At 43.2% G+C, this 22,566-nt stretch overlaps 1 protein-coding gene and 3 long non-coding RNA genes across 7 annotated transcripts in view; 2 read left to right on the plus strand and 2 right to left on the minus strand.

The window, feature by feature from the left end:
- Positions 1-3,566, minus strand: part of LOC144292980 (uncharacterized) — a 62,434-nt gene extending 58,868 nt beyond the window's left edge. Inside the window, exon 1 of the long non-coding RNA XR_013360409.1 lies at positions 3,428-3,566. This is a non-coding gene — a long non-coding RNA (uncharacterized LOC144292980). The remainder of the gene's footprint in view (positions 1-3,427) is intronic.
- Positions 1-9,030, plus strand: part of LOC144292984 (uncharacterized) — a 40,775-nt gene extending 31,745 nt beyond the window's left edge. The window contains exons 3-4 of the long non-coding RNA XR_013360417.1: positions 8,364-8,520; positions 8,857-9,030. This is a non-coding gene — a long non-coding RNA (uncharacterized LOC144292984). The remainder of the gene's footprint in view (positions 1-8,363; positions 8,521-8,856) is intronic.
- A 4,068-nt stretch (positions 9,031-13,098) lies between these two features.
- LOC144292972 (uncharacterized) lies at positions 13,099-13,951 on the minus strand. Its single transcript, XR_013360395.1, has 2 exons — positions 13,862-13,951; positions 13,099-13,198 (listed from the first exon to the last, which is right to left on the minus strand). It is a non-coding gene; the product is annotated as an uncharacterized LOC144292972 (long non-coding RNA).
- Positions 13,952-14,468: 517 nt separating this feature from the next.
- The window catches only part of PRKAR2B (protein kinase cAMP-dependent type II regulatory subunit beta), a 92,508-nt gene continuing 84,410 nt past the window's right edge, over positions 14,469-22,566 (plus strand). For 2 of the 4 annotated variants that reach the window (XM_077864028.1, XM_077864030.1), the window contains exons 1-2: positions 14,675-14,806; positions 15,597-15,687. In XM_077864028.1, the coding sequence (XP_077720154.1) occupies positions 15,669-15,687 (19 nt within the window). In that variant the 5' untranslated portion in view covers positions 14,675-14,806; positions 15,597-15,668. Of the gene's footprint in view, positions 14,807-15,596; positions 15,688-22,566 lie in introns of all 4 variants that reach the window. The other 2 variants (XM_077864026.1, XM_077864027.1) reach the window with 2 other exon arrangements.

The raw sequence follows: 22,566 nt of genomic DNA on the forward strand, positions 1-22,566 counted from the left end.
TGTGTGTGTCTCTCTCATGAATAAATAGATAAAATCTTTAAATAAAAATAAAAATAAGTAAGAAATAAAAATGTACAGCAGCAACAAAAACATAAGACGAGTAGCAGATATTTAAATTCAGTCTTCTTGTTATTCTGACAATGAATAAATCTGAACCATACAAATGAAGAGAAACTCATCAACATATAAATAATAATGAAAGAGGAAAAGATTGTCTTTCGATAAATATGACGAGTGTGCGTGTTTCAAGTTTCCTCTCTTTTTATGCCAGCCAGAAAAAGTGTTTTGAATTAAAAATATTCATGAAGTTTTGTGACTAAAGCATTGGCAGCTGAAAAGTTAAAAGAAAAAGAAAAAATAGAAAAAAATAGACTGTCAAGTATTTGCTTCATGACTAGCGGGAACCTGTCTCTCCCACTTCCCAGGAGAATCAGAGGCAATTATACAGTCAAGCTGGCTGGGGAGGACCACACAGGAGCCCTGCTTGGGGTGGGGGGGGGGGCGATGGGGAGAAGATGGGTGTCCAGGGAGGTAGGCCTAGGGAGGATGCTACCTTTGGCCAACTGCTGTCTCTGGAGCTTTGGCTCTGAGCCAGGGATGTGCATGCATCTTGCTATCAGCTGCTCTTGCTCTGGCAGCCCAGTGGCTAACATTCTCTAGCTCTCTTGAGTAGCAAAAAATGGTGTGTCTATACCCAATATACGTACCCAGCAGTCAACAGACCAAATCAATTAGGTCTCCTCGTCTATACTCTCTCAGATCATCCTACATTTCTGTGTAATTGTGCAATTTCTTTTCTATTTATCTGTTTCATGGCAGTCCCCCACCCCACCTGGAATGCAAAGACAGGAATGTTTTACTTCTGTCCCAATTGTCCCTTTGTGTAACTGTAACTCCTAGCTCAGGGCCTGTGCACACAATAGGTGCTCTAAATCATGTGGACTTCATGGATGAGCTCATGCTCGGATAGTCATCACCAGTTTACTACAGGAAATGTTCCTTCATCTATATCAAACGGGTAACTTCTCATATTTTTTAAGCCTGGAAACGGTTGCATTTCAAATACCTTTTGAGGCTTATTCTTATTCGTTTTGCTTAGTGGGGACTCTCAGCATTAATATTTTTGATTCATTGGGATGTGCTCCAAAAATAGGAAATCAAATCTAAACACATAAATTGGCTCAGGAAGCAGCATCCGAACATATTATTATTCTTATTGATGATGAACTCTCTTGCCAATAGCTTCCCATCCACCCTGGATTATTGCATGCCAAAAAAGGCATGCTTCACAGAGCTCTTAGTTCTTTAAGTGGCAGGTTCTATTTAAATACATAGATAAGGCTTGTCAGGCTGAGCTGCTCTGAAAGCATGAACTACTACTGTAAAGTCACATTGCAGTAGAAACAATACTTTTGGTCGCTTTCCATGTTCCTTTAATCCTTTCTCATTTTTCAGAAACCTTGTGAATTTAGGGCCTGGTTTAAAAGGAATTTCAATGAAAAAAAAGCAAGTACTAAGCAATGGCTAGAAACGATAGGACGATCATACATGCAAGCATACACAGTGTATTTGATATTCTAAGGATTGCATGATCTACTCTGAGATAGTCTCTGAGATATCATGAGGAATACTATATGCCCTAATCTTTGTTCACTAATTAGATCTTGTGGAGTTTGTATCATTTGTAGCTTGTGTCCAACCCTTTAAGACAACCAGCTTATTCTATTAGATTTATAGTGAGCAACACATTTCCTGAGAAAACAAAATTTTTCAGAGTCCTGAAGTATCAAACAGTGCCTGGAAGAAATGATTTAGCAAGATGTAACCTTAGGTGCCCTCACTGAGTTACTATGTATCATTTCTGATGTCATCTCAGTTTTCCGATCAGCAGGATAATGTCTTAAAGGATGAGGTCACTAAGCTGCTCTACCAATATTTCTTTCCTATTGATATAGTATATATATATCTTGCTGATTCTGTTTTTGCTACTAATAGTTGGGAAACCTTAGGAAAGTCATTTTTATCTCCATCTGGCCTCTTTTTCTCATTTGCAGAAGGAAGGAATGGAGTAAGATCAATGGTTTAGAGTATTTGGCAACAAAACCCTTTCTTCAAATAAAATATTTTGTCAAAGCCTGAGGTATGGAATAGAATATGGCTCCAATTAACATGGTTTGAAAATCACTAATCTAAATACTATCTTATGTCAATTTGACTATAAAATATTATAATTCCCATTAATAGATTCATGGTTCACATTAACAGGTAGTCAATGAATATCCGCAGGTGTTACGTTCAAGGACTCTGCTGTACTCTGTGCCAGCCAGGCCATTACCCATTTTTGGCCAGCAGATGATTTTCCAGAGGGAGACCACAAAATCCCACAAATAAAATAGAAAGTTAGAATATAAGTACAAAATGATACACACAACAGGGAGTGATTGTTCACTGGAAAGTGGCAGCATTTGACCAAGACGTAGGATTTTTGACTTGGGGAAGATGAGTGTTTCCAAGTGGGGCAAACATAGCAAGTGAAGGTTGGGAGGCAGGAAATTCAAAGACACGTTAAGAGAAGGCAGTGTTTCAGTTTGCTTGTGGTATTAATGGTATGAGGGGGACTCCGGGTTACAGCTGGGAAATTAGGTTGGAATCAAATTATCAGAGTTCTTGAATGTCAAGGTAATGAGGTTTGCCTTTATTCTCTAGGAAACAAAAAGCCATTGGAGGTTTTTGTTTTGTTAAGGGTTCTTGGGTTTTTTTATTTTGTTTTGTTTTAGCAGAAAGTGACATAAACAGAAATGTAGCTAGGAAAGTTTTTCAAAATAATGTGTAGCTAGAAGTGGGAAAGATTGGAGACAAGAGGGTTAATTGGAAGACAACAATCCAGCAAGAAGTAATGAACAGGGGATCCCTGGGTGGCTCAGTGGTTTAGCGCCTGCCTTTGGCCCAGGGCATGGTCCTAGAGTCCCGGGATCGAGTCCCACGTCAGGCTCCCTGCATGGAGCCTGCTTCTCCCTCTGCCTGTGTCTCTGCCTCTCTCTCTCTCTCTGTGTGTCTCTCATGAATAAATAAATAAAATGAAGAAGAAGAAGAAGAAGAAGAAGAAGAAGAAGAAGAAGAAGAAGAAGAAGAAGAAGAAGAACTAGAACAAGAACAAGAAATAGTAGTAGTGATGGACGTAGTAGTAGTAGCCTGGGACGGGGCTAAGGGACTGAAATGTCTCAACCCAGATTTGCTAAAGCCCTAACCCCCAAGGTGACTGCACTTGGAGAGGTTGGTAAGGTTAAATGAGGTCCTAAGGGTGGGGTCAAAATCCCATCGGTTTGGTGGTCTTATGAGAAAGAGGAGAGCGATCACTCTTTCTAAGAGTAGAGACTCTCACTCAGTGAGAAGGGGGCTATCTATAAGCCAGGCAGAGAGTCCTCACCCGAATCGGACCATGAGCATCCACATCTGACTTCCAGCCTTCAAAACCATGAGAAAGCAAACTGCTATTGTTCAAGTCACCCAGTCCGTGGTGTTTAGTGATGGTGGCCCAAGCAGACTAAGACAAACAGTTGCATTAGGAATGGCAGGGAAAGAACACATGTCAGCAAGTCCCCATGGAAATAGAATCAACAGGATTTGACAACGAACCCACTTGGCAACGTGAGAGGCAAAGGTCAACAGTGGCTCTGAGTCTAAGTCAGTGACCAGAAGGTGTCTCTGAATTTGCAGATTCAGAGATCCAAGGGGGAAGAACAATTCTGAGGGAAAATAGCTTAATTTTTGTTTCTGCTAAGTTTGGTGATTGAATTTGAGGTGTCGATGACATAACCATGCAGGCTTCCAGCAGCACGCAAACAGAACGATGGATTTGTTGGCTAAGAGAGATGCCTAAACTAAAAATATAGTTCATTTTGGAGTCATCTTCAGAGGGATACCACCAAGGATGGGTCATGGATGAATAAAAACGTTCATGTACAAGAATGATCCTGATCCTGATCCTGAGTTAACCAAGAATAATGCCAATCTGTGTGTTTGCTACCTAGGCCTGACTTACATGAGATTTTTACAAATTCTAGAACATGTACTTTAAAAGATACTTGGAAATGTCGAAGATCTACCTTCGAAATGGTAAATAAAATGTAGCTTAAGTACTTCAAATGTCCCCTTCTGCTTTGCTACATGTGTAATTTGTCTCTGTTGGCAAGAAGACCAAACAGAACTTACTAGGCCATACAGGCAGCAAACAAGATACTATGATCCTGAAGCCGGGTAGAAGGTCAACTGTTCTTCAAATCAAGCACATACTAGCTCTAAGAGGACTGAAAGAAAAAAATGGAACATTCTATCCCATAGGGATACTGATTAGCAAAAGAATTCTACACCTAGGAATCCTTGGTTCTTGAATTTCACAAGTGAGAATGGAGTAACTAAATAGGAGAGAGACAAGAAGCAAAAAAAGAAAATAGCTAAAATAGAACAAGATCATTGTAAAACAAAGGAAACTTTCACAAATGTTCAGCTAAGTGGGATAATAAGTAGGACATTTAGTGAATAAATACCTTTAGGGTACTTCCTGAAAAAAAGTGGCCGCCTATCAAGAACAATCAATTTCCAAAATTCATAGAACTTGAAGATATAGGCTTGGGATTTCCCACTAGACAGGCCACTAAATAGGGACTAAAAATCTTGGCCACGTGGTCTCCTGAACCCAGACATAAAGGAAAGAGTTGCATGAAACATGGGGATTCCTTTAACTTAATACCCATTATAGAAATTCATCATCTTTAACAAAAATATATGTATATCAAAGCACCTGCGTGGCTCAGTGGTTGAGCAACCGCCTTCAGTTCAGGTGGTGATCCCGGGGTTCTGGGATCAAGTTCTGCATCGGGCTCCCCGCAGGGAGCCTGCTTCTCCCTCCGCCTGTCTCTGCCTCTCTCTCCCAGTATCTCTCATGAATAAATAAATAAAATCTTTTTTAAAAATGTGTATATCATTCCCATTTCCCAGAAGCAATGACTTTCAATTATTTATTTCTTTTGCTATTTAGTGACATATTTCTAAATTTTATCTACATGTTGCTATTTCTGGACTCTCCAATCTAGACATTTCTGTTGACCGCCTATTAATGTAGTGTCAAGATTTGCTGCTCTTGTTCCATGCTCCCACAACGCAGACACACAGACACACATTGTTCTCTGTCTCTTTTTCTGCCCAGTTTGGTCAGACCACACTTTATGGGTGTATCAGTTCTCATTAGTTTCATTGTTATGACTCCATAAATCCTGCTCATGGCTGAGCCTCATAGTCTTCTTTGGTTTTATTCCCTTTCCTAGTCGACCTTCAGTTTTTCCCTGGAGTGGTTTGTGCTGTTTTTCTTAATTGTCTGGTTTTCTCTGAAACTATCATTTATTCATTTCCCAAACTCTCTGCCAGAGCGGTTGTTTTCCTCAATATAATCAAACACATTAGATAATCGACCAGTGCCTTTCTTTTGCCTTGGCCACTTCCCTCTGCATGTCTTCAATTTCCTGTTTCATTTGGACCTGGCTGATCTCCAGATCTGCTAACAGCCGTTGCCTCAGGTCCTTATTCACTTCCATTCTAAGAATTCCCTTACTCTCCTTCTGCATACATGGCTCTCCCCATGCAACTTCTTTCTTTTCCCCCCACTTTCCTTCTTTTTCACTCAATAAATATTGAGTGACCACTATATTCCAGGCATTGTTCTGGGTGCCAGATAGAGCAGAACTAGCAGTAAAGACGTCAGCATTGGAGTTACCTTCTAAACATCTCAAGGCAATTAGATGTAGAATTACTGAGTTCAGAGAGAGGTTAGGGTTGGAGGCAGACATTTGAGAATCACGCACTTATAAATGGAATTTAAAGCCAGTGGATTTGATGAGGTCACCCAGGGAGTGAGCATCAACCGAGGAGGTATCTGGGACGCATCAACATTTAGATGCAGGAGGGAGGACAAGGCATATCCAGTAAAAAAAAAAAAAAAAAAAGAGAGAGAGAGAGAAAGAGAATGAGATGTGGTCATGGAGGTAGGAGAACCAAGGAAAAGTGGTGAAGAAAGCATCTCACACGGCTGCTTACTCTCCCTGCCTATCAGGGAGGGCCCAGATCCTCTTTACAGGGTTTTCAGCTGATTACACCCAGTCTTGGATAAACTTCTTGATCGACTCAAAATCAACTGCTTTGGGATCTTAATTCATCTGCAAAATCCCTTCATTCTTGCCATATATTATTGGCTGGAAGGAAGCTACAAGGGGAGGGGAGAAACACAGGGCTTGAAACACAGGGGGCAAGAGTCTGGGGTCCCCTAGAATCTGTTTCCCACTGAGAGGTTCAGTTGAAAGGGAAACATTAATGACTCAGAAGAGAGGTGGCAACTGCAGATGCAATTTCCTTGCCTGAGTCAGAGGGAACAGGGCAAAAGCACAGGTAGACAGAGCATAGCTGTCCGAGTGAACATGTAGAAGGTAGAGAATGTGAGTCTGGGTGCAGGCAGGCTGCTCGAGGTGATGATGGGGCCTTACACTAGTCCCTTCCTGTGCTGGATCTTCTATATTCCAATTCCTCTGGGTCTTTCCTTGTCATAAAACGTACTCAAATTCCTGAGAAAGGGCCATGGGAGTCTGTATTATCTAAAACTTGACATGTCTGAAAATACCCTCATTCTACCTTTAATATGCTGCATCCAGAATTCTGGGTTGGAAATAACTTGCCCTCAGCATTTTCAAGATCCTGCTCCACCGTGTTCTAGCTTCCAGCGCTGCTGCTAAGAAGTCCGATGATAGTCTGAGCTTTAATACTCTTCTGTTTATGTGCAACTGTTCTGAAACACTGAAATTTCAGTATCATAAGCCTGGTGGGGGTGTTTTTATTTTTTGTTCTATGCACCTGTCCATGGGCCCCTCAGTCTAGAAACTCATATCCTTCAATTCTGGGGGAATTCCTGTAGGATTTCTTTCTTTCTTTCTTTCTTTCTTTCTTTCTTTCTTTCTTTCTTTCTTTCTTTCTTTCTTTTTTTTTTAAGATTTTATTTATTTATTCACAAGAGACACAGGGAAAGGCAGAGACACAGGCAGAGGGAGAAGCAGGCTCCCTGCAGGGAGCCTGATGTGGGACTCGATCCTGGGACCTGCGGATCACTACCTGAGCTGAAGGCAGACACTCAACTGCCGAGCCACCCGGGTGCCCCTACTGTAGGATTTCTTTAACAATTTCCTCTATCTATCATTGTTTTCTTTCTTGAGCTCCTGTTACTGGATTTGGGGCTTTCTGAGTCAATTCTATAATTTTCTTATCTTTCTCTTTCATTTCCTAGATATTTTTTTGGTTCTATTTTCTGGTAAGTTTCCTCACCTTTATCTTGACCCATTTTATGGATTACATTTTTACCTCATAGTTTTAATTTTTAGGAGCTCTTCTTCCTTTCAATTGTAGAATATCGGGTATAAAGCCAAACTGCCTGGGGTCCCCTCCTGATACCATTTGCAAGCTGTGTGATCTGGGACAAATTACTTCACCCCACATGTCTCAGTTTATTCATGCGCAGTGTAGTCATATGCACATGTCACAGTGTTCTTGTGAACATCCAATGAGTTAATAGACACAAAGTGTTTAGAATACTATCTGATAAATAAATGTTAACAGTGACTATTGTTATTATTGTTTATCTGAGGATATTAAAGTGCTTTCAGAATTTTTCTTCTGTTCACTGCAGTCTTTACTTCTCTGAGTTTATTTTATTTTTTTAAAAGATTTTATTTATTTATTCATGAGAGACACAGAGAGAGAGAGGCAGAGACAGAGGCAGAGGGAGAAGCAGGCTCCAAGCAGGGAACCTGATGTGGGACTCGACCCTGGGTCTCCAGGATCACGCCCAGGACTGAAGGCAGGTGCTAAACCACTAAACCACACCAGGTGTCCTTGAGTTTATTTCTTTAGTGCATTTATTTTTTTCACACTAAAAGTTTTTCTTGGCAATCTGATGATTTCTACCTGAATTCATGTTTATGAGGTGTGTGTGCAGTGGGTGGTTGGGTATTGGACTGGTGAGCTTCAAAATGGAGTAAAAAGGGATCCCTGGGTGGCGCAGCGGTTTAGCGCCTGCCTTTGGCCCAGGGCACGATCCTGGAGACCCGGGATCGAATCCCACGTCAGGCTCCCGGTGCATGGAGCCTGCTTCTCCCTCTGCCTATGTCTCTGCCTCTCTCTCTCTCTCTATATATATATATATGACTCATAAATAAATACAAATTAAAAAAAATTTTAAAAAATGGAGTAAAAAGATAGAGAGCTGAATACTCAAATGTCAGCATCTGTAGATTTACTTTTTAAGATTTTATTCATTTATTTGACAGAGAGAGAGAGCACAAACAGGAAGAGCAAGAGAGGGAGAAGCAGGCTCTCCGCTGACCAGGGAGCCCAACACGGGGCTCAATCCCAGGACCCTGGAACCATGACCTGAGACGAAGGCAGATGTCCAGCCAGTTGAGCCACCCAGGTGCCCTAGCATCGGTAGGTCTTGACTCCTGAGCTGGTCAGTTCCCTAAAGAGGAATCGTCTGATTTTCTGCCTAGAAGGGCATACATTTGGTTCTCGGAATTTGGGGAGCTGGGGAGGGAAAAAGGCCACTGATCAGTAGTTTATCAGATTAGAATCAATCTCCTTCTCCAACATGTCACATCTTACAATCAGCTGAGCAAACCTCCAAGTTAACCCCTCCACCTCCTGCTGGGAATAGAGGAGCACAGTTGCTTGCCTGTGTAGGGCAGAGGGGGGCCAGAGGGTGGACAGTGTTATCAGCTCCTTCTACAAACATTTCATTAATCCTCACTCCTTATTGCTTTTCAGAGGCACCCACTGTCTCCAGATTCTGTGCTTTTGCGCTCTGTGGTACACATGTGATCTCGCTTCTCCCTGGCTTCCTCTCACTGAGCCCTCACCCAAGCTTCAGTTCCAGAGTCTCCAGTTTGCTAAGTTGATTCCAAAATTTTAGTAGACAACTCTCATCTGTTCTTGTCTCTTTTCCTGTTCCTTTCTCTTTTTTAAAAATTTTATTTATTTATTTGACAGAGAGAGAGAGGGGGAGAGCATGAGCCGGGGGAGGGGGAGTTACAGAGGGAGAGAGATAAGCGGACTCCCCGCTCAGTGGGGAGCCCCACACAGGGGCTCCACCCCAGGATCCTGAGATCATGATCTGAGCCAAAGTCAAATGTTTAGCTCACTGAGCCACCCAGGGACCCCTTCCTGTTCATTTTCTAAAAATTAAACAATCGAAAAAATTTTGATTGTGATAAATTACGTATAACAAAGTTTACCATCTTAATCATTTTTTAGTGTATAGTTCAGTAGTGTTCAGTATACTCACATGCTTGCACAACCAACCTCAGAAGAGTATCATCTTGCAAAACTTAAACTCTTCACCCATTAAACAACACCCCATTTCCCCCTCCCCTCAGCTCCCAGTAGCCACCACTCTACTTTCTGTTTCTATGAATCTATGAATCTGACTGTTCTAAGTCCCTTGTTTTTTTTGTTTGTTTGTTTTGTTTTGTTTTGTTTTTCTAAGTCCCTTGTTTAGATGGATTCATACAGTTTTTGTCTTTAGTAACTGGCTTATTTCACTTAGCATAATGTCTCCAATGTATGTCCACATTGTAGTACATATCAGACTTCCCTTCCTTTTTAAGGCTAAATAATTTAAAAATGTTTACTTTTTTTTTTCTTAAGATTTTATTTATTCACAAGAGACACAGAGAGAGGCAGAGACACAGGCAGAGGGAGAAGCAGGCTTGCTACTGGGAGCCCGATGTGGGACTCGACCCCAGGACCCTGGGATCACGACCTGAGCCAAAGGCAGACGCTCAACCGCTGAGCCACCCAAGTGCCCTTTACTATCATTTTTAATTTTTATTATAGGTCTTGGTCTTTTGTCCTTATGTTCATAATTTTGTTGTATCTTCTCCATCCCTTTAGCCATGGTTTCAGTGGAGCTTCAGGAAGCAGAGATAAACTTGAAAGCCTGACCTTGTCCTTAAGAGGAAACCCGTATTCCATTTACGAAATGTAGCATTTAAGGACATATTCTCTGTTGCTTTTGAGAATCTCTTTAGCTGTATGAGACTCCTTCAAGGAGAACAGAATAATGGAGTTACATTTAGTCCTCACTTAGCCAGAGGAAAAAAAAACCTATGTTTTGACATTAAGCAGAAAAGCTACCTCAAGGAGTTGTCTTCTCAGTATGCTCCTAAGCTCCCTCCTGGGGAATCGAATGTCATGGTCTCCAAGTGTGGTCCCCAGGCCCACAGGAGAAATGCAAATTCTCAGGCCCCGCTTCTAACCTACTGAATCTGAAAATCTGGGGCTACAAAGCTGCATCTAGACATCAGTCATTCTATTTAGTCTTAATCCAAACGTTTCCAAGATTCCCGGGCTCTGAGGTGGTCATCTTTCAGAAGTCCTGAGAGAGCCCACGCTACAAGCAGCACCCATGTTAGGGACTTTTCTGAAAAGGCAAGTCTTGCCACATACTTATTTATGCTACCCAACCCCTTCCTGATCCTGCATGCCACTGGCCACACTGGCTGAACCAGGAGAGCACCAGCCAATCCACTGGATGGTCAAGACCATACTATCCTCTCTTCAGGACATGAATTATAGACACCAAAACCATAGTCAGTGCTGAACTGCTGAAGGGATATAAAAACCAAGAGTGACAGCCACAGTGGGCTCTGTGTCAGCACAGCTCCTGTGACCTTTCCATTTGCCTTCATGTCCTGAGTGAGTATATATTTCTTGCATCACAGAGACATATTAACTCTTGGTAAGAAACACTGATTGGTCATAGTTATGATTATCCATTGAACAGCTTGCCTAAACTATAGCTTGTCCATGCTGTCGTCCTGTGATGGCAGCTGCATATAAACAAATTGATGTCTCTGTCCAATATCTATTTAATTTTCCATGTGTGAGCGCAAATTTGGTAGCATTCTCACTTCATTCCAATGCTGAACTCTTGGAGTTCTTTTGCAATTGCTTCTGCTTCTCTGAGAAACTGGTGAAAATTGCTTTGTAAATCAACAACCAAAGAATCAATTTCAGTGATGTTCTTTTAAAGAATCCAAAGATGAAGAGTCCCCATAGGCCACTGTCACTGCACTCCAAGGTTTAGAAGGAAATAGTCTGAAAATGAAAGCAAAGAAAATCACAACATATTATCCAAAGGGTTATGTGATAGTGAATAAAAGCTAGAATAGGAGTTTAGAAGTGAATGTTTGTTCTGAGAACAATATTAACATAATAGGACTACCAGGATCAAGCTTTAATTTTTCAGGTCATGGTTACTGATTTAAGAACTGATGCAAATAAAAATTGTTATCAGACAGCTGCTTGCAAAGATGTTTTAAATCCCACATGTCTTCTTTTAATATTATATTGCTGTAAAATAGCCCAGGACGGGAGAGACCATATAGGTCATCTAATCCAATTATGCATTTTATTCATGCCTGGCTCACTTCTATACCCCTAAAGAAATGACAACCAAATGACCCCGGCATTGCCGTTGATGACAGAGCCATGTATCACGCCTTATATAGTAACTCTACAAACACAAAACAGACCAACAACAGAAACGACTTTGAAACACAAAATATGCTACTTTGAAATATGGTTCTTGTAAATGTTTGGAAAAGTGGTGGTTTCTTCTTCTGTCATTCCTGGGGGAGAGGATGTTAACCATTTGGCGGACACTGGTTATTGTCGGCAGAATTGGTTCTCAATTTCCAAATGTTTGCTTGGCACACAACTGCTCAAAATAAAGCTTACATTCCCTAGCTTTCCTTAGGGCTATGTGTTTCAGACTTACTGCTGTGTTACAAATTATCCCCAAGCTTAGAGGCTTAACACAACCTCTTTATTATGCTCACAGATTCTGTGGGTCAGGATTTGGGGCAGGCCATCACAGAGCTGGCTGCTTCCGTCATCCTGGCATGACTTCTTTCAAAGCAGTCATAAACCCATCCGGATTCAGGAGGAGGGGAATTAAGATTTCAACTCTTGATGGGGGAATGGCAAGGCCACACTGTGGAAGAACACAAGGGACAGGAGATATTTTTAGTGTTCCCTTTGAAAATGCAACCTGCCATACCTTGGATGTGGCCATCTTGCCTAAGTTCTGGCCAAGATGGTTTAAGAGGAACTGGTGTGATGAACTTTCTGGAAGTGTTCTTAGAGAGGCGTGTTTGTGTTTGGATGGAGACGTGGGGATGGAGGGAAGTGGGGGTGGGGGAGGTGGAATCACTTTTCTTTCCCACTTTTCTCTTGGCTTAAATGTGAATGAGATGACTGGCGGTAGAGCAGCAATTCTGGACTGCTACCAAATTTGGATCCACAAACAGGATTACAGAGCAATGAGCTAGAAGGAGCCTGGGTACCTGAGGACCATGGAACCACCATACCAGTCCTGAACTGCTTACCTTTACGTTATAGAGAAATAAGCTTCTGTCTTCCTAAAGCTACTGTATTGTGCATTTTCTCCCACGCTCGAACAATGCTAATTAATCTTAATAAAATTATCATCATAAGGGGACGCCTGGGTGGCTCAGTCTGCTAAGTGTCTACCTTTGGCTCACGATCTGGGGGTCCTAGGATCGAGCCCCACAACATACGCCCTGCTCACCGGGGAGCCTGCTTCTCGCTCTCCTTCTGTGCACATGCTCTCTCTCAATAAATAAACTCTTCTAAAAAGTCATAAATGAAGGCACATGATGAAAATTCATCTTAACTGCTGGATCTATAAAGATACTAATGCTTACATGGTGTATATAATGCTTACACAGTTAAGAGTTGGACTAATATTGCCCTTTATGAGAATCATAGTATTTTATAAAAGCTTATGGCTTAAAATGTTCACAATTAGATGTATTTTACTGTATTTCAAAATGACATACTATCATGAGGTTGATAAGCAGAAATCGAGAAATACATTCACTCATGGAGAGATTATAAGTTGAATTATGAACAAAGGGTTAATATCAAGATGAATTTATTTTTTTTCCAAGATGAATTTCTATAAAATTTTCTGAGTCATGTGTGTTCTTTTTTTTTTTGTGAGTGGAAAGATTAATCAGAATAGCTGGGCTTGCTCTTCAAATATTTTATTTACAATATGATGTCATTATCGAAAATGAAGTACCTGTTTTGAAAAAAAAAAAAAAAAACAGTTACTTAGGGGCACCTGGGTGGCTCATCGGGTTAAGCGTCTGCGTTTGGGTCAAGTCATGATCCCCTGGTCCCGGGAACAAGCCCAGGGTCTGGCTCCCTGTTGAGCAGGGAGTCCCCCTCTTCCTCTCCCTCTGCCTCTACATTCCCATTCTCTTTCTAATAAATAAAATCTGGAAAGAACCCCCCCCCCATTTAATTGGTAAAAAGCAATTTTCTAATTCAAAACTATGAACATTTGCCGAATAAGCCTCATTTCAAAGCCAAGGGCTTCAACTTTAAAAGTCCATGTCCCTGGTTCTAGTTCTCCTTATATTAAGAAACCTGTTTTGGAGATGGAATTCAAATCCCTCAGCGTGTAAGGTGAAGCTCTAAAATAAATAAGAGCCTCGTGGTGCAAAGCATATCTTGCTCGAAGACCATCTGTCTTGACGGTGACATTCCACCCCAAGCGCTGCACCGTCCTGCCGGCAGGGCCCCCCGCCCCCCGCCCACAGCGCGTCTGTCTTTGTGGGCGCCTCGAGGGGCCGACGCCCGGGCCTCGGCGGGGCCGCCCGTGCTGAGCCGGCTGCGCGGCGGGAGGCCGGGCGGGGCAGCCAGGGGGAGCCCAGGGGCTGCGGCGAGGCCGGGGTCTCACTTCTTTGTCCAGAACCGGAGCCGCAGCTCCGGTGGCTCCGAACAAAAGGCGCCGCCGACACTTAGCTCGGGCCGGCGGGGCTCCCGGGGCGGGGCGGGGGCTCTCCCGCTGGTCCGCGCCTTCGCCGCCCGGAGCCGCCGGGGCAGGTGCGCGGCGAGGCGCTGCGGGGCCGGGCGGCGCCCACGTGCCGAGCGCCGCCCCCGCCCCGCCCCCGCCCTCGCCCCCGCCCGGCGGCTCCCGCTCCGCGCGCGGGCACGCCGGCCAGGTTGCCATGGTTCCCGCGGGTCACGTGGGCGCGCTCCGACGCCCCCTCCCGCTGGCGCGGCGCGGCGGGGGCGGGGCGGCCCGGGCGGGGGGCGGGGGCGCGGGGAGCCGGGGGCCGCGGCGGGAGCGGGAGGAGCCGGAGGTGCAGCCCGCCCTCCCGGGGCCGCGCTCGCTCAGCCGCCGCCGCCGCACGGAGCCGCCGCCGCCGCCGCCGCCGGGCCAGCCGGGCCAGCCGGGCCGCCGGGGCCCAGAGCGCCGCGCTCGCAGCCGGTAGCGCCGCCAGCGCCGTCCGCGCTCGCTCGGCGGCCGCGGGGCCGCAGGCCGGTCCGGGGAGGCGGCGAGGGCGGCGCCCGGGCGGCCGCCGCGGGGCCGGCAGGATGAGCATCGAGATCCCCGCGGGGCTGACGGAGCTGCTGCAGGGCTTCACGGTGGAGGTGCTCCGGCACCAGCCCGCGGACCTGCTGGACTTCGCGCTGCAGCACTTCACGCGCCTGCAGCAGGAGAACGAGCGCAGGGGCGCCGCGCGCTTCGGCCACGAGGCCAGGACCTGGGGGGACGCGGGCGCCGCCGCCGGGGGAGGCACCCCCAGCAAGGGGGTCAACTTCGCCGAGGAGCCCGCGCGCACCGACTCCGAGGACGCCGAGGAGGAGGAGGAGGCCGCGGACGCCGGCGCGTTCAACGGTGAGGACCCCCCTCCCGGTCCCCGCAGCCCGGTTCTCCCCCCCGGACCCCGCAGCGCGCCTCCGCCACCCCGGACCCCGCAGCGCGCCTCCGCCCCCTCCCCCCGGCCTTGGACCCCGCAGCCCGCCTCCGCCCCTCCCGGACCCGGCAGCCCGCAGCCCGCCTCCCCAGACCCCGCAGCTCCTCCCCAGCCCGCAGCTCGCCGACCCCCTCCGACCCCGCAGCCCGCCCCCTCCCCCCGCCCCCTCCGACCCCGCCCCCTCCCCCCGCCCCCTCCGACCCCGCAGCTCCCCCCCACCCTCTGGACCCCGCAGCCGCCTCCCCCCACCCCCTGGACCCCGCAGCCCGCCTCTCCCGCGTCCTCCCCCGCACCCCCGCCTCGCCCCCCCGCGGCCATCCCGGGCTCCCCCCTCCGCGTGGCGCCCTCCCCCGGAGCTGGGGCGCTGCAGGGGTCCGGGCTCTCGGCGCAGGTGCCGGGGCTGGGCGCGCAGGCGGCTCACGGCCGCGGCGGGGGGGGGCGGGGGGGGCGTCGGACCCACAACTTTGCCTGCGGTCGGACAGACGGCGCTGGACCGACCGACAGCCCGTGCGTGGGGGAGGCACCTTGGGCTGGTGCACGGAGCGTCGCGGAGGGCAGGCGAGGGGCGCCCGGTCGGGCTGGCCTTGCTGCCGGGAGCGGCACCTTCACTGGGAGCGTGAAGCTGGGACTCGCTGGGGCAGGACACAGTTTATGACGGTAACTTTGACATTCTGGGAAACAGAGTCCTCTCTTATTTTCCCAATTTACCAGGACCGCGCTGTGCTATTTTTTGGACACGCAACAAAGGATCCTGTATTGCCTGCGACTCATGGGGTCTTTGGAATGAGGAAACGGGCTAATGGTTTGCTTTTTATTTTAAACAAGTATTCCATGATTTGGTGCCTTAAAAAATAAAAGTATGTGAAAAACACCGGTAGGAAGTTCTGAAAGCTTGTTGGTTGTCTTCAGAATGAAAAGCCAGTGAGTAATTGTAAGGACTGTGCCAGACACAAGCTAGAAAGAATGAATGAGAAAGAAAAAGGAAATTTTCTCAAATAGCTACTCCTAGCAAGTCCCACCCCTTCTGCTTACAAGCCTCTTTCCCTAACACACACACACGGTTACAGCCTCCTGTGCCTACAGTACATGCCTAAATCCCCTCTTTATGGCATCCCAAGTTAAAATTCCACGGTGTGCAAGTGTTTTTCTCTTTGTGGTGGAAGATAAACATGCATTTCGGCATTGCACCAGTCTGTATTTATTTACACTGCTTGCGGTTTGTGTGTCTGCAGTGTATTCCATAAAATGAAAATGTTCTAAAGTGTCATTTCCTTGAGTGTGTTCCTAGGAAGGTGTTTCCTTTCTTTGCAAATTTGTCGAAACCGTGTTTTGAAATTAATGTATTTTTAGCTCATCCGAAACAGTCACAAAACCCTGAATTAATAATAAGTATTCTTTGAAGATCAAAAGGAAAATTGTTACTTTAAAAATATTCATCTTGGGCTTTTTATTGTTTCCAGGGATAAGATGATCATAGTCTCAGTTCTTTTTGCACAAGAATTTAATCAGATGCTTTCCTTGCTAGAAACAAGAAAAAGGTAAAAGCCGGCATATTTAAATAGAGGGGAAGGAGAAGCCAACAATAATGGATGACATAGAAAGGAGAGAAGCATCTAATACTCTTTTCTGCTCCTGACACATGCATGAACATATGTACGTGCGCTTTACACACACATATAGGAAGAAAAAAAAAAAGGTTTGTTTCCTAGGGTGGAGGAAACTAGGAACTAAGGGAGGTGGTAAAAACAAAACAAAACAAAACCAACAAAACCCTATATATGTTTAGTATGATTTACTGTTAGTATAACTAAAATATTCTCTTTGTAGTACAATTCTTATGAAGTAGTTTGCATTGACGATTCTATTTTCTTTTTACAACAATGTAGTTTGTACACAAAACAGCTCTTATTTCCATTTTGTGTTGAATAAGCCATTAACTTCTAAACAGCAGGGATCATTTTATATGGTTTTATGTTCTCCAAGGCACCTTTATTGTAAAAATTACTCTGTGTGAGTTTTAATGAATACTCGTTAACCAGTTGCACTATTCATTTTCTCACCCTTATCCCCAAGGACTTTAAAACTTTTTGACTACAACCAAATACAATTCGACATTATGATATACATATATGCATATATGTATAACAGAAATTTTGGCAATGGCACTTCCTTCTAGTAGATGCACTTAGAAAATATCTACTAGAATATCAACTATTTTTTTAATATCAACTATTTTAATTAATTCTCTTATTACTATCTTTTAAGTATGTAAATTGTGTTTTAGTTTAGACCTTCAGTTTAAAAAAACATTATAGGCTACCAGGGGTTGACAAACGTTTTTGTAAAGAGCTAGACAGTAGTAAATATTTTAGGCTCTGTGAGCACCGTATGGTCTCCATTGAATATTCTTTTTAAAAAAAAAAAAACATTTTAAACACATGTTTCCTCTGGAGATGTGTTGGGGATGTACAAAATTGACCACAGACTAAGGCCATAGTTTGCTGGCCCCTGGCAGGAATTGGGGGAAAAAGTCAAATAGTGCCATTGGAAAACAAACAAACAGAAGTGAGCCTATCAATTTAATGTTTTGGTGCAAAAAATTGCCAAAAAAACATCGGATCCTGGGCAATTCTCCTAGCATAGTAAAGCATAAGTATTAGAAGACAAGTCTTAATTTACTTGCACAAGTCTTAATTTACAGCACAAGACCAACTGGGTCACTAATTTCTTAAATGTTAGTATGCATGTCAGGGAAGTTTGATTCAAAAATGAGTATTACCTGGCATTGCTCCTGGTGAGCTTATTTGAATAGGTTGGGGTGGAACAAGGGATCTTTTCTTTTTTTTTTTCTTTCTCTCTTTCTTTCCTTTTTTTTTTTTTTTTTTATAGAGACGTCCCAGGTCATTCTGATATCCATAGTTCCCTGATCACACTGTGAGAAACACTGATCAACAGATAGTGATGATGATAATGTCTTTGTCATATCAACATTTTAAAAAAGTGGCCACCATTTATTGACGTTTGGTATGTGCTGGACATTATCTAAATGCTTTCATAATCAAATTCATAATCCCAGCTGTCACTTGTCCAGTGTTTAACAGCTAGGCTGCTGCAAAACCGGAAATGAAACACAGGTGGGCCTGGCTCCATCCCTCTGCTCTCAACTCCCAGGTTTTATCTCTGGAAGGGGCTGGGCCAGCATCACTTGAGCATCCCCTTTGTATCACATCTGCGTGAGACCCTGTGTTTTCTCTGTAAGGCTCTGAAAAATGAACTTGTCTGGGGTTACACACAGGACTAGTAAGTATCAGAGTCTGGTGTTTCTTAACTTCCATCTGTCTGACCCGAGAGAGTTCATCCTAAATTAAGTTTGTTCAGTGGACTGACTCACACAGATCAGGTTGTCCTGGTTATTTTTCCAGTAATGGTGATGAATTTGCATGGATTGGTTTGTACTCACTCTCATGAATCCTTTTAAGACAAGTGGTGGTATTTATGAGAAGTTGGGCAAATTTTTGACCAGGAGACTGTTGCTCATTTGACTCATGTAGGGATCAAGCATATAACCTTGACCTCAGTATGGTAGTGGAATCAAATAAGTGAGCCAGGGTCTGGTAGCTTGACCATGGATACAGCACTAGGCCATATGGTCAGATGGGTGAAGGTGGTCTTTACTTCCTGCTTTTCCAAAGAATCCCTTTCTCTGCTGGTAGCTGTCCCATTTCTCTCCTGTTTTTAAATTTTATTACTTCTATTCCTTTCAGTTTGCTATAAATTCTGGTTAAAAGGGAAGTTCTCAAAGAAGCTGTAGTGGGGACTGCCTCCGTCTTCCCCATCCAAGAGGTAGCAAATAAAGCATGACATGTTGCTTCTGAAAGGCTAGTGTCCCCAGGCTTAGAATGTATTAGAAGAATTAACAGCCGGCCAAAGAATTGGATCAGTACTGATTTGGAGTGGAATTAATGGTTTCGTGCAGGCATCATTGTGAGAGCTTGTGTTGCTCAATAATTTCTTCAGTGAAATTGCTGAAATTATAAAATGAAGTAAGTAAAATTCCCAAATACTCCTCTAAATTGACAAATGGTCAGAAAAAGATTAGATTACATGTGAAGAGACATCAAACTGGAAGAAAAATAAACTACTGTATATAAAATACACAGGAACTAATTTTCCATATTGTGGAAGAAAAATCTAGAGTTCAAAGTGTGTACACATGCCAGACATTTAGAATATCTTATAAACAAGCATGTCAAGATATATAAATAGAAATTCACCATGTAGAAACTATGGTTTAATCCTTTTAATTCTGACCTCTGCCAAATCTTTGTTGGAGAATTGTATGTACCTATGATTTTTTTTAAAAACAATTTAAAGGGAATATGGGTGAATTTATAAGAGATCCTTAAGATCACACAAAATACTAGAAAGTTGGAGCTCCTGGTGGTGGCAGGGGGAGATTAAGAGAACAAATTTATTTCATGAGAAGAAATGGTTGAAGGAGCGTTTGAAAGAATATTCACACATCTAAGAGGTTTTCTTAGAGGATTATGAGCAAGTATTCCTTATCTCTGTATCTCTGACACAGAATCAGAAGCACTAAGCTTTGTTGTAACTTGAAGGATAAGAGCCCAGAAGTTCACTTGTGTGAAGTGGTTTACGTGGTCTTCCTAAAATGAACTGGCAAAAGGAATCAGGGCAGTAGATATATTGGCTCCCTGATAATCTGCTGTGAAAATATTCTTCACTGGGCTCCAATTGGTAGTACAAAACACTTTTACCTGTTGACTTCTTGGTCTAACTGGTAGGAGAAACTTGTAGAGAGTAATTATTGCTTCACTGAATTGTTCCTTTGGCTGATTTATTAGGCCCACTTTTTTTTTTTTTTAACGATTTTATTTACTTATTCATGAGAGACACACACAGAGAGACTGACACAGGCAGAGGGAGAAGGAGGGTCTATGCAGGGAGCCCGATGTGGGACTCGATCCTGAGGTCTCCAGGATCACGCCCTGGGCTGAAGGTGGCCCTAAACCGCTGAGCCACCCGGGCTGCCCAATTAGGGCCCACTTTTATCTCCGTGTTCTTACTTAAGAACCTGCTCTCTCTGGCTACTAGATGATTATGAGGCAAAGCAGCCAGTCGTTAGCTCTTCATCAGCCTTTTCAGTGCATTTAATTGGTTTGAAAATGTTCACCAAAGTCTGACAACATTCATTTTCCTTCAGGGATGAAGCACTGTGCTGGGCATATTGACATATTATCATGCTAATAGTCTTTACCTCCTAAGGTTGTTAGGGGATAAATGGATTAATATTTATAAGGGCCTCAGGACAGTGCACATAGCAAGCATTGTTTCCGTGTAAGACAAATGATCTCATTAACATGAAATCTTAACAGAAGTGTAAACTTCTTGCAGAATAGCCACTTCATTGTTATTTTGTGGAAATGAATCTAGTGTTTGCACTTTTTAGAGAAATGAAGTAGGAAATGAGCTTACGTGGCATTTCCACTTAGGATTTAATGTGAAGTTATGTTGCACAGTAATAAAACCCACATCCTTTCAGCTCATAATTAGTAGCTAAGAGCTGCAGAATTTTATAATTAACGAGACTGTATGGTCTTTGGCTATTAGAGATTTAGAAGTTTTTAATTTATATAGTAGTTTTGAATCCTCCTGAGATGGGAATTACATCATTCATGACAATGGCTAAACTGCTGAAGCCATTATTTTAGTTATGAGCATAAATCAATAATAGAGAAGATTTTAAAAATATTTTGAGTTTAGATGGTAATTGTGATTTTCAAAGTAGGACAGTGAAGAACATTATTCATTTTAATAGTAGTAACATAGGGATTGAAATTGGGAAGTCAAAGGACTTGAAATAATGTCCTTTCTCAAATTCTTACCCATCTGTTAACTTCAGGCTTGGGGAAGAGGGCGAGAGGGAGGAAGAAGAGGGAAGTAAAATCAGTTGGGACTTGTAAAAGATTCTTGGACTAATTTATCATTTGTGTGAAGACAGCATAGAATGAAAAAAACCTGAACAAAAAGAGAAGGGTACTTGAATTTGTCTGTCTTAAAAATCAAACTGTTCAACCATTATTGAGTGTAAGACCGTTGTAAGTTTTCCATTTGAGGTTGTAGGTACAGTGATGTGCTGTGTCTGGGTGAGATGGAGTAAATATTTAATGGTTATTATTGTTGCAAATCCCATTCCATGGGTTCCAGTAAATTTCCAGCTGTCAAGATTTTGTTCTTCACTGCCTCAAAAAAAAAAGCAAATGTGTTTCTTTTTCAACTGTTTAAATACCAACAAGAGACCTTTGAATTCCCCAATGAGAATCTCATTTGTGACCCATTAAGAAAGTCAAGTAATGAGAGTAGTAGCAATTAGAGAAAGCCTATGGTGGAGGTTGGGATTCAGTGAAGGAGATTGCCTGACCCCAGGGTCTATTTGAGTAGTGTCTATGGTCATAGGATACTGGAAGGGGCTGGGACCTGCGGTGGCCTTAAGAGAAGGAATGTATGAAAATTGAAGATCGAATACTCGTTCACTCACTCATTTACTCCCTGCAGAAATATTGAGTGAGTGCCAACTCCTTTTTTTTTTTTAAAGAAAAAATTATTATTCTCTTAAGCTTATCCTCTCTGAGCTTAAGAAACAATCCTTTGTCAGATACTGTCTTCCAGATAGTATAGATAATCTATTTCATTTAACAGATGGGGCAGCTGAGAGCCAGAGAAGGTCCTAGCCCCAACTTAGTTGATTTTGGTCTTCTCGTTCGTAAGGCTATCACTTACATTTTGTGTGCTCTCTATGTTAACTTATGTATAAATTCTTTGTCTTCCGTCAAGGTGATAGATAAGGTTTAAAAGACTAGGCTAATGAAAAGTACCTTAGTGTACAATTCAGAATTACCAAATTTTTGTTCTTTGATTTTTTTTTCCTTGCAGTGAAATCTATTACAGACTTTATTTTTATGTCAGTTGCTTAAGGACAGACAATGGGAAAGAAAACAGAGCAGTGATTTTTCTAAGTTGGGTGAATTATCACTGAGTTCTTGGTTCTGTTGTTATGGTCCTTCTGGTTTTATCCGTATCATTTAGGTATGAGTGAAATAGTCAAAATACCCCATATAAAAACCTCATTATGATGCCGATCACTATCTTTATTTTATGGGAGCGAGTTTTGTGTTTCGGAAATTCAAAATGACTCAGACTGTTCCATTATGTAATTATTTTGTGGAAAGAATTTGAGCTAAATTTTTTAGGTCATGGCTTATATGAAAACAAAACAATCTAAAAAAAATCAGAACTATAAACACAGTTGGTGTAACATTTATAAATGTTTCAGCAATAGGCACTGCCATGTGTAACTTAATATGTTTGGAAACTTAAAAAAAAAAATCATTCCAGTTGCTGCTGTTTAAAAATGTTTCTGCATTTAAAAAAAAAGACAAAAGGTCAAAATATAAACACATGTTCCACATGAAAGTGAAGCCAAGAAGATATACTATATACAGTTATTCCCATATCCGTTTGGCTAGGGCCTGACATTGTTTAATTTACATTAGCTGTTCCAAGACAAAATAGTTCATGGGAGTGATATTGAGGGAATTTTTTTTTTATATATATAAAAGAAGGCAAAAAGCTTCCATTTGTTTAAATACATTTCACATGG

The sequence above is a fragment of the Canis aureus genome, chromosome 21 (assembly GCF_053574225.1).
Source record: "Canis aureus isolate CA01 chromosome 21, VMU_Caureus_v.1.0, whole genome shotgun sequence".
In the NCBI taxonomy this organism is placed as follows: domain Eukaryota; kingdom Metazoa; phylum Chordata; class Mammalia; order Carnivora; family Canidae; genus Canis; species Canis aureus.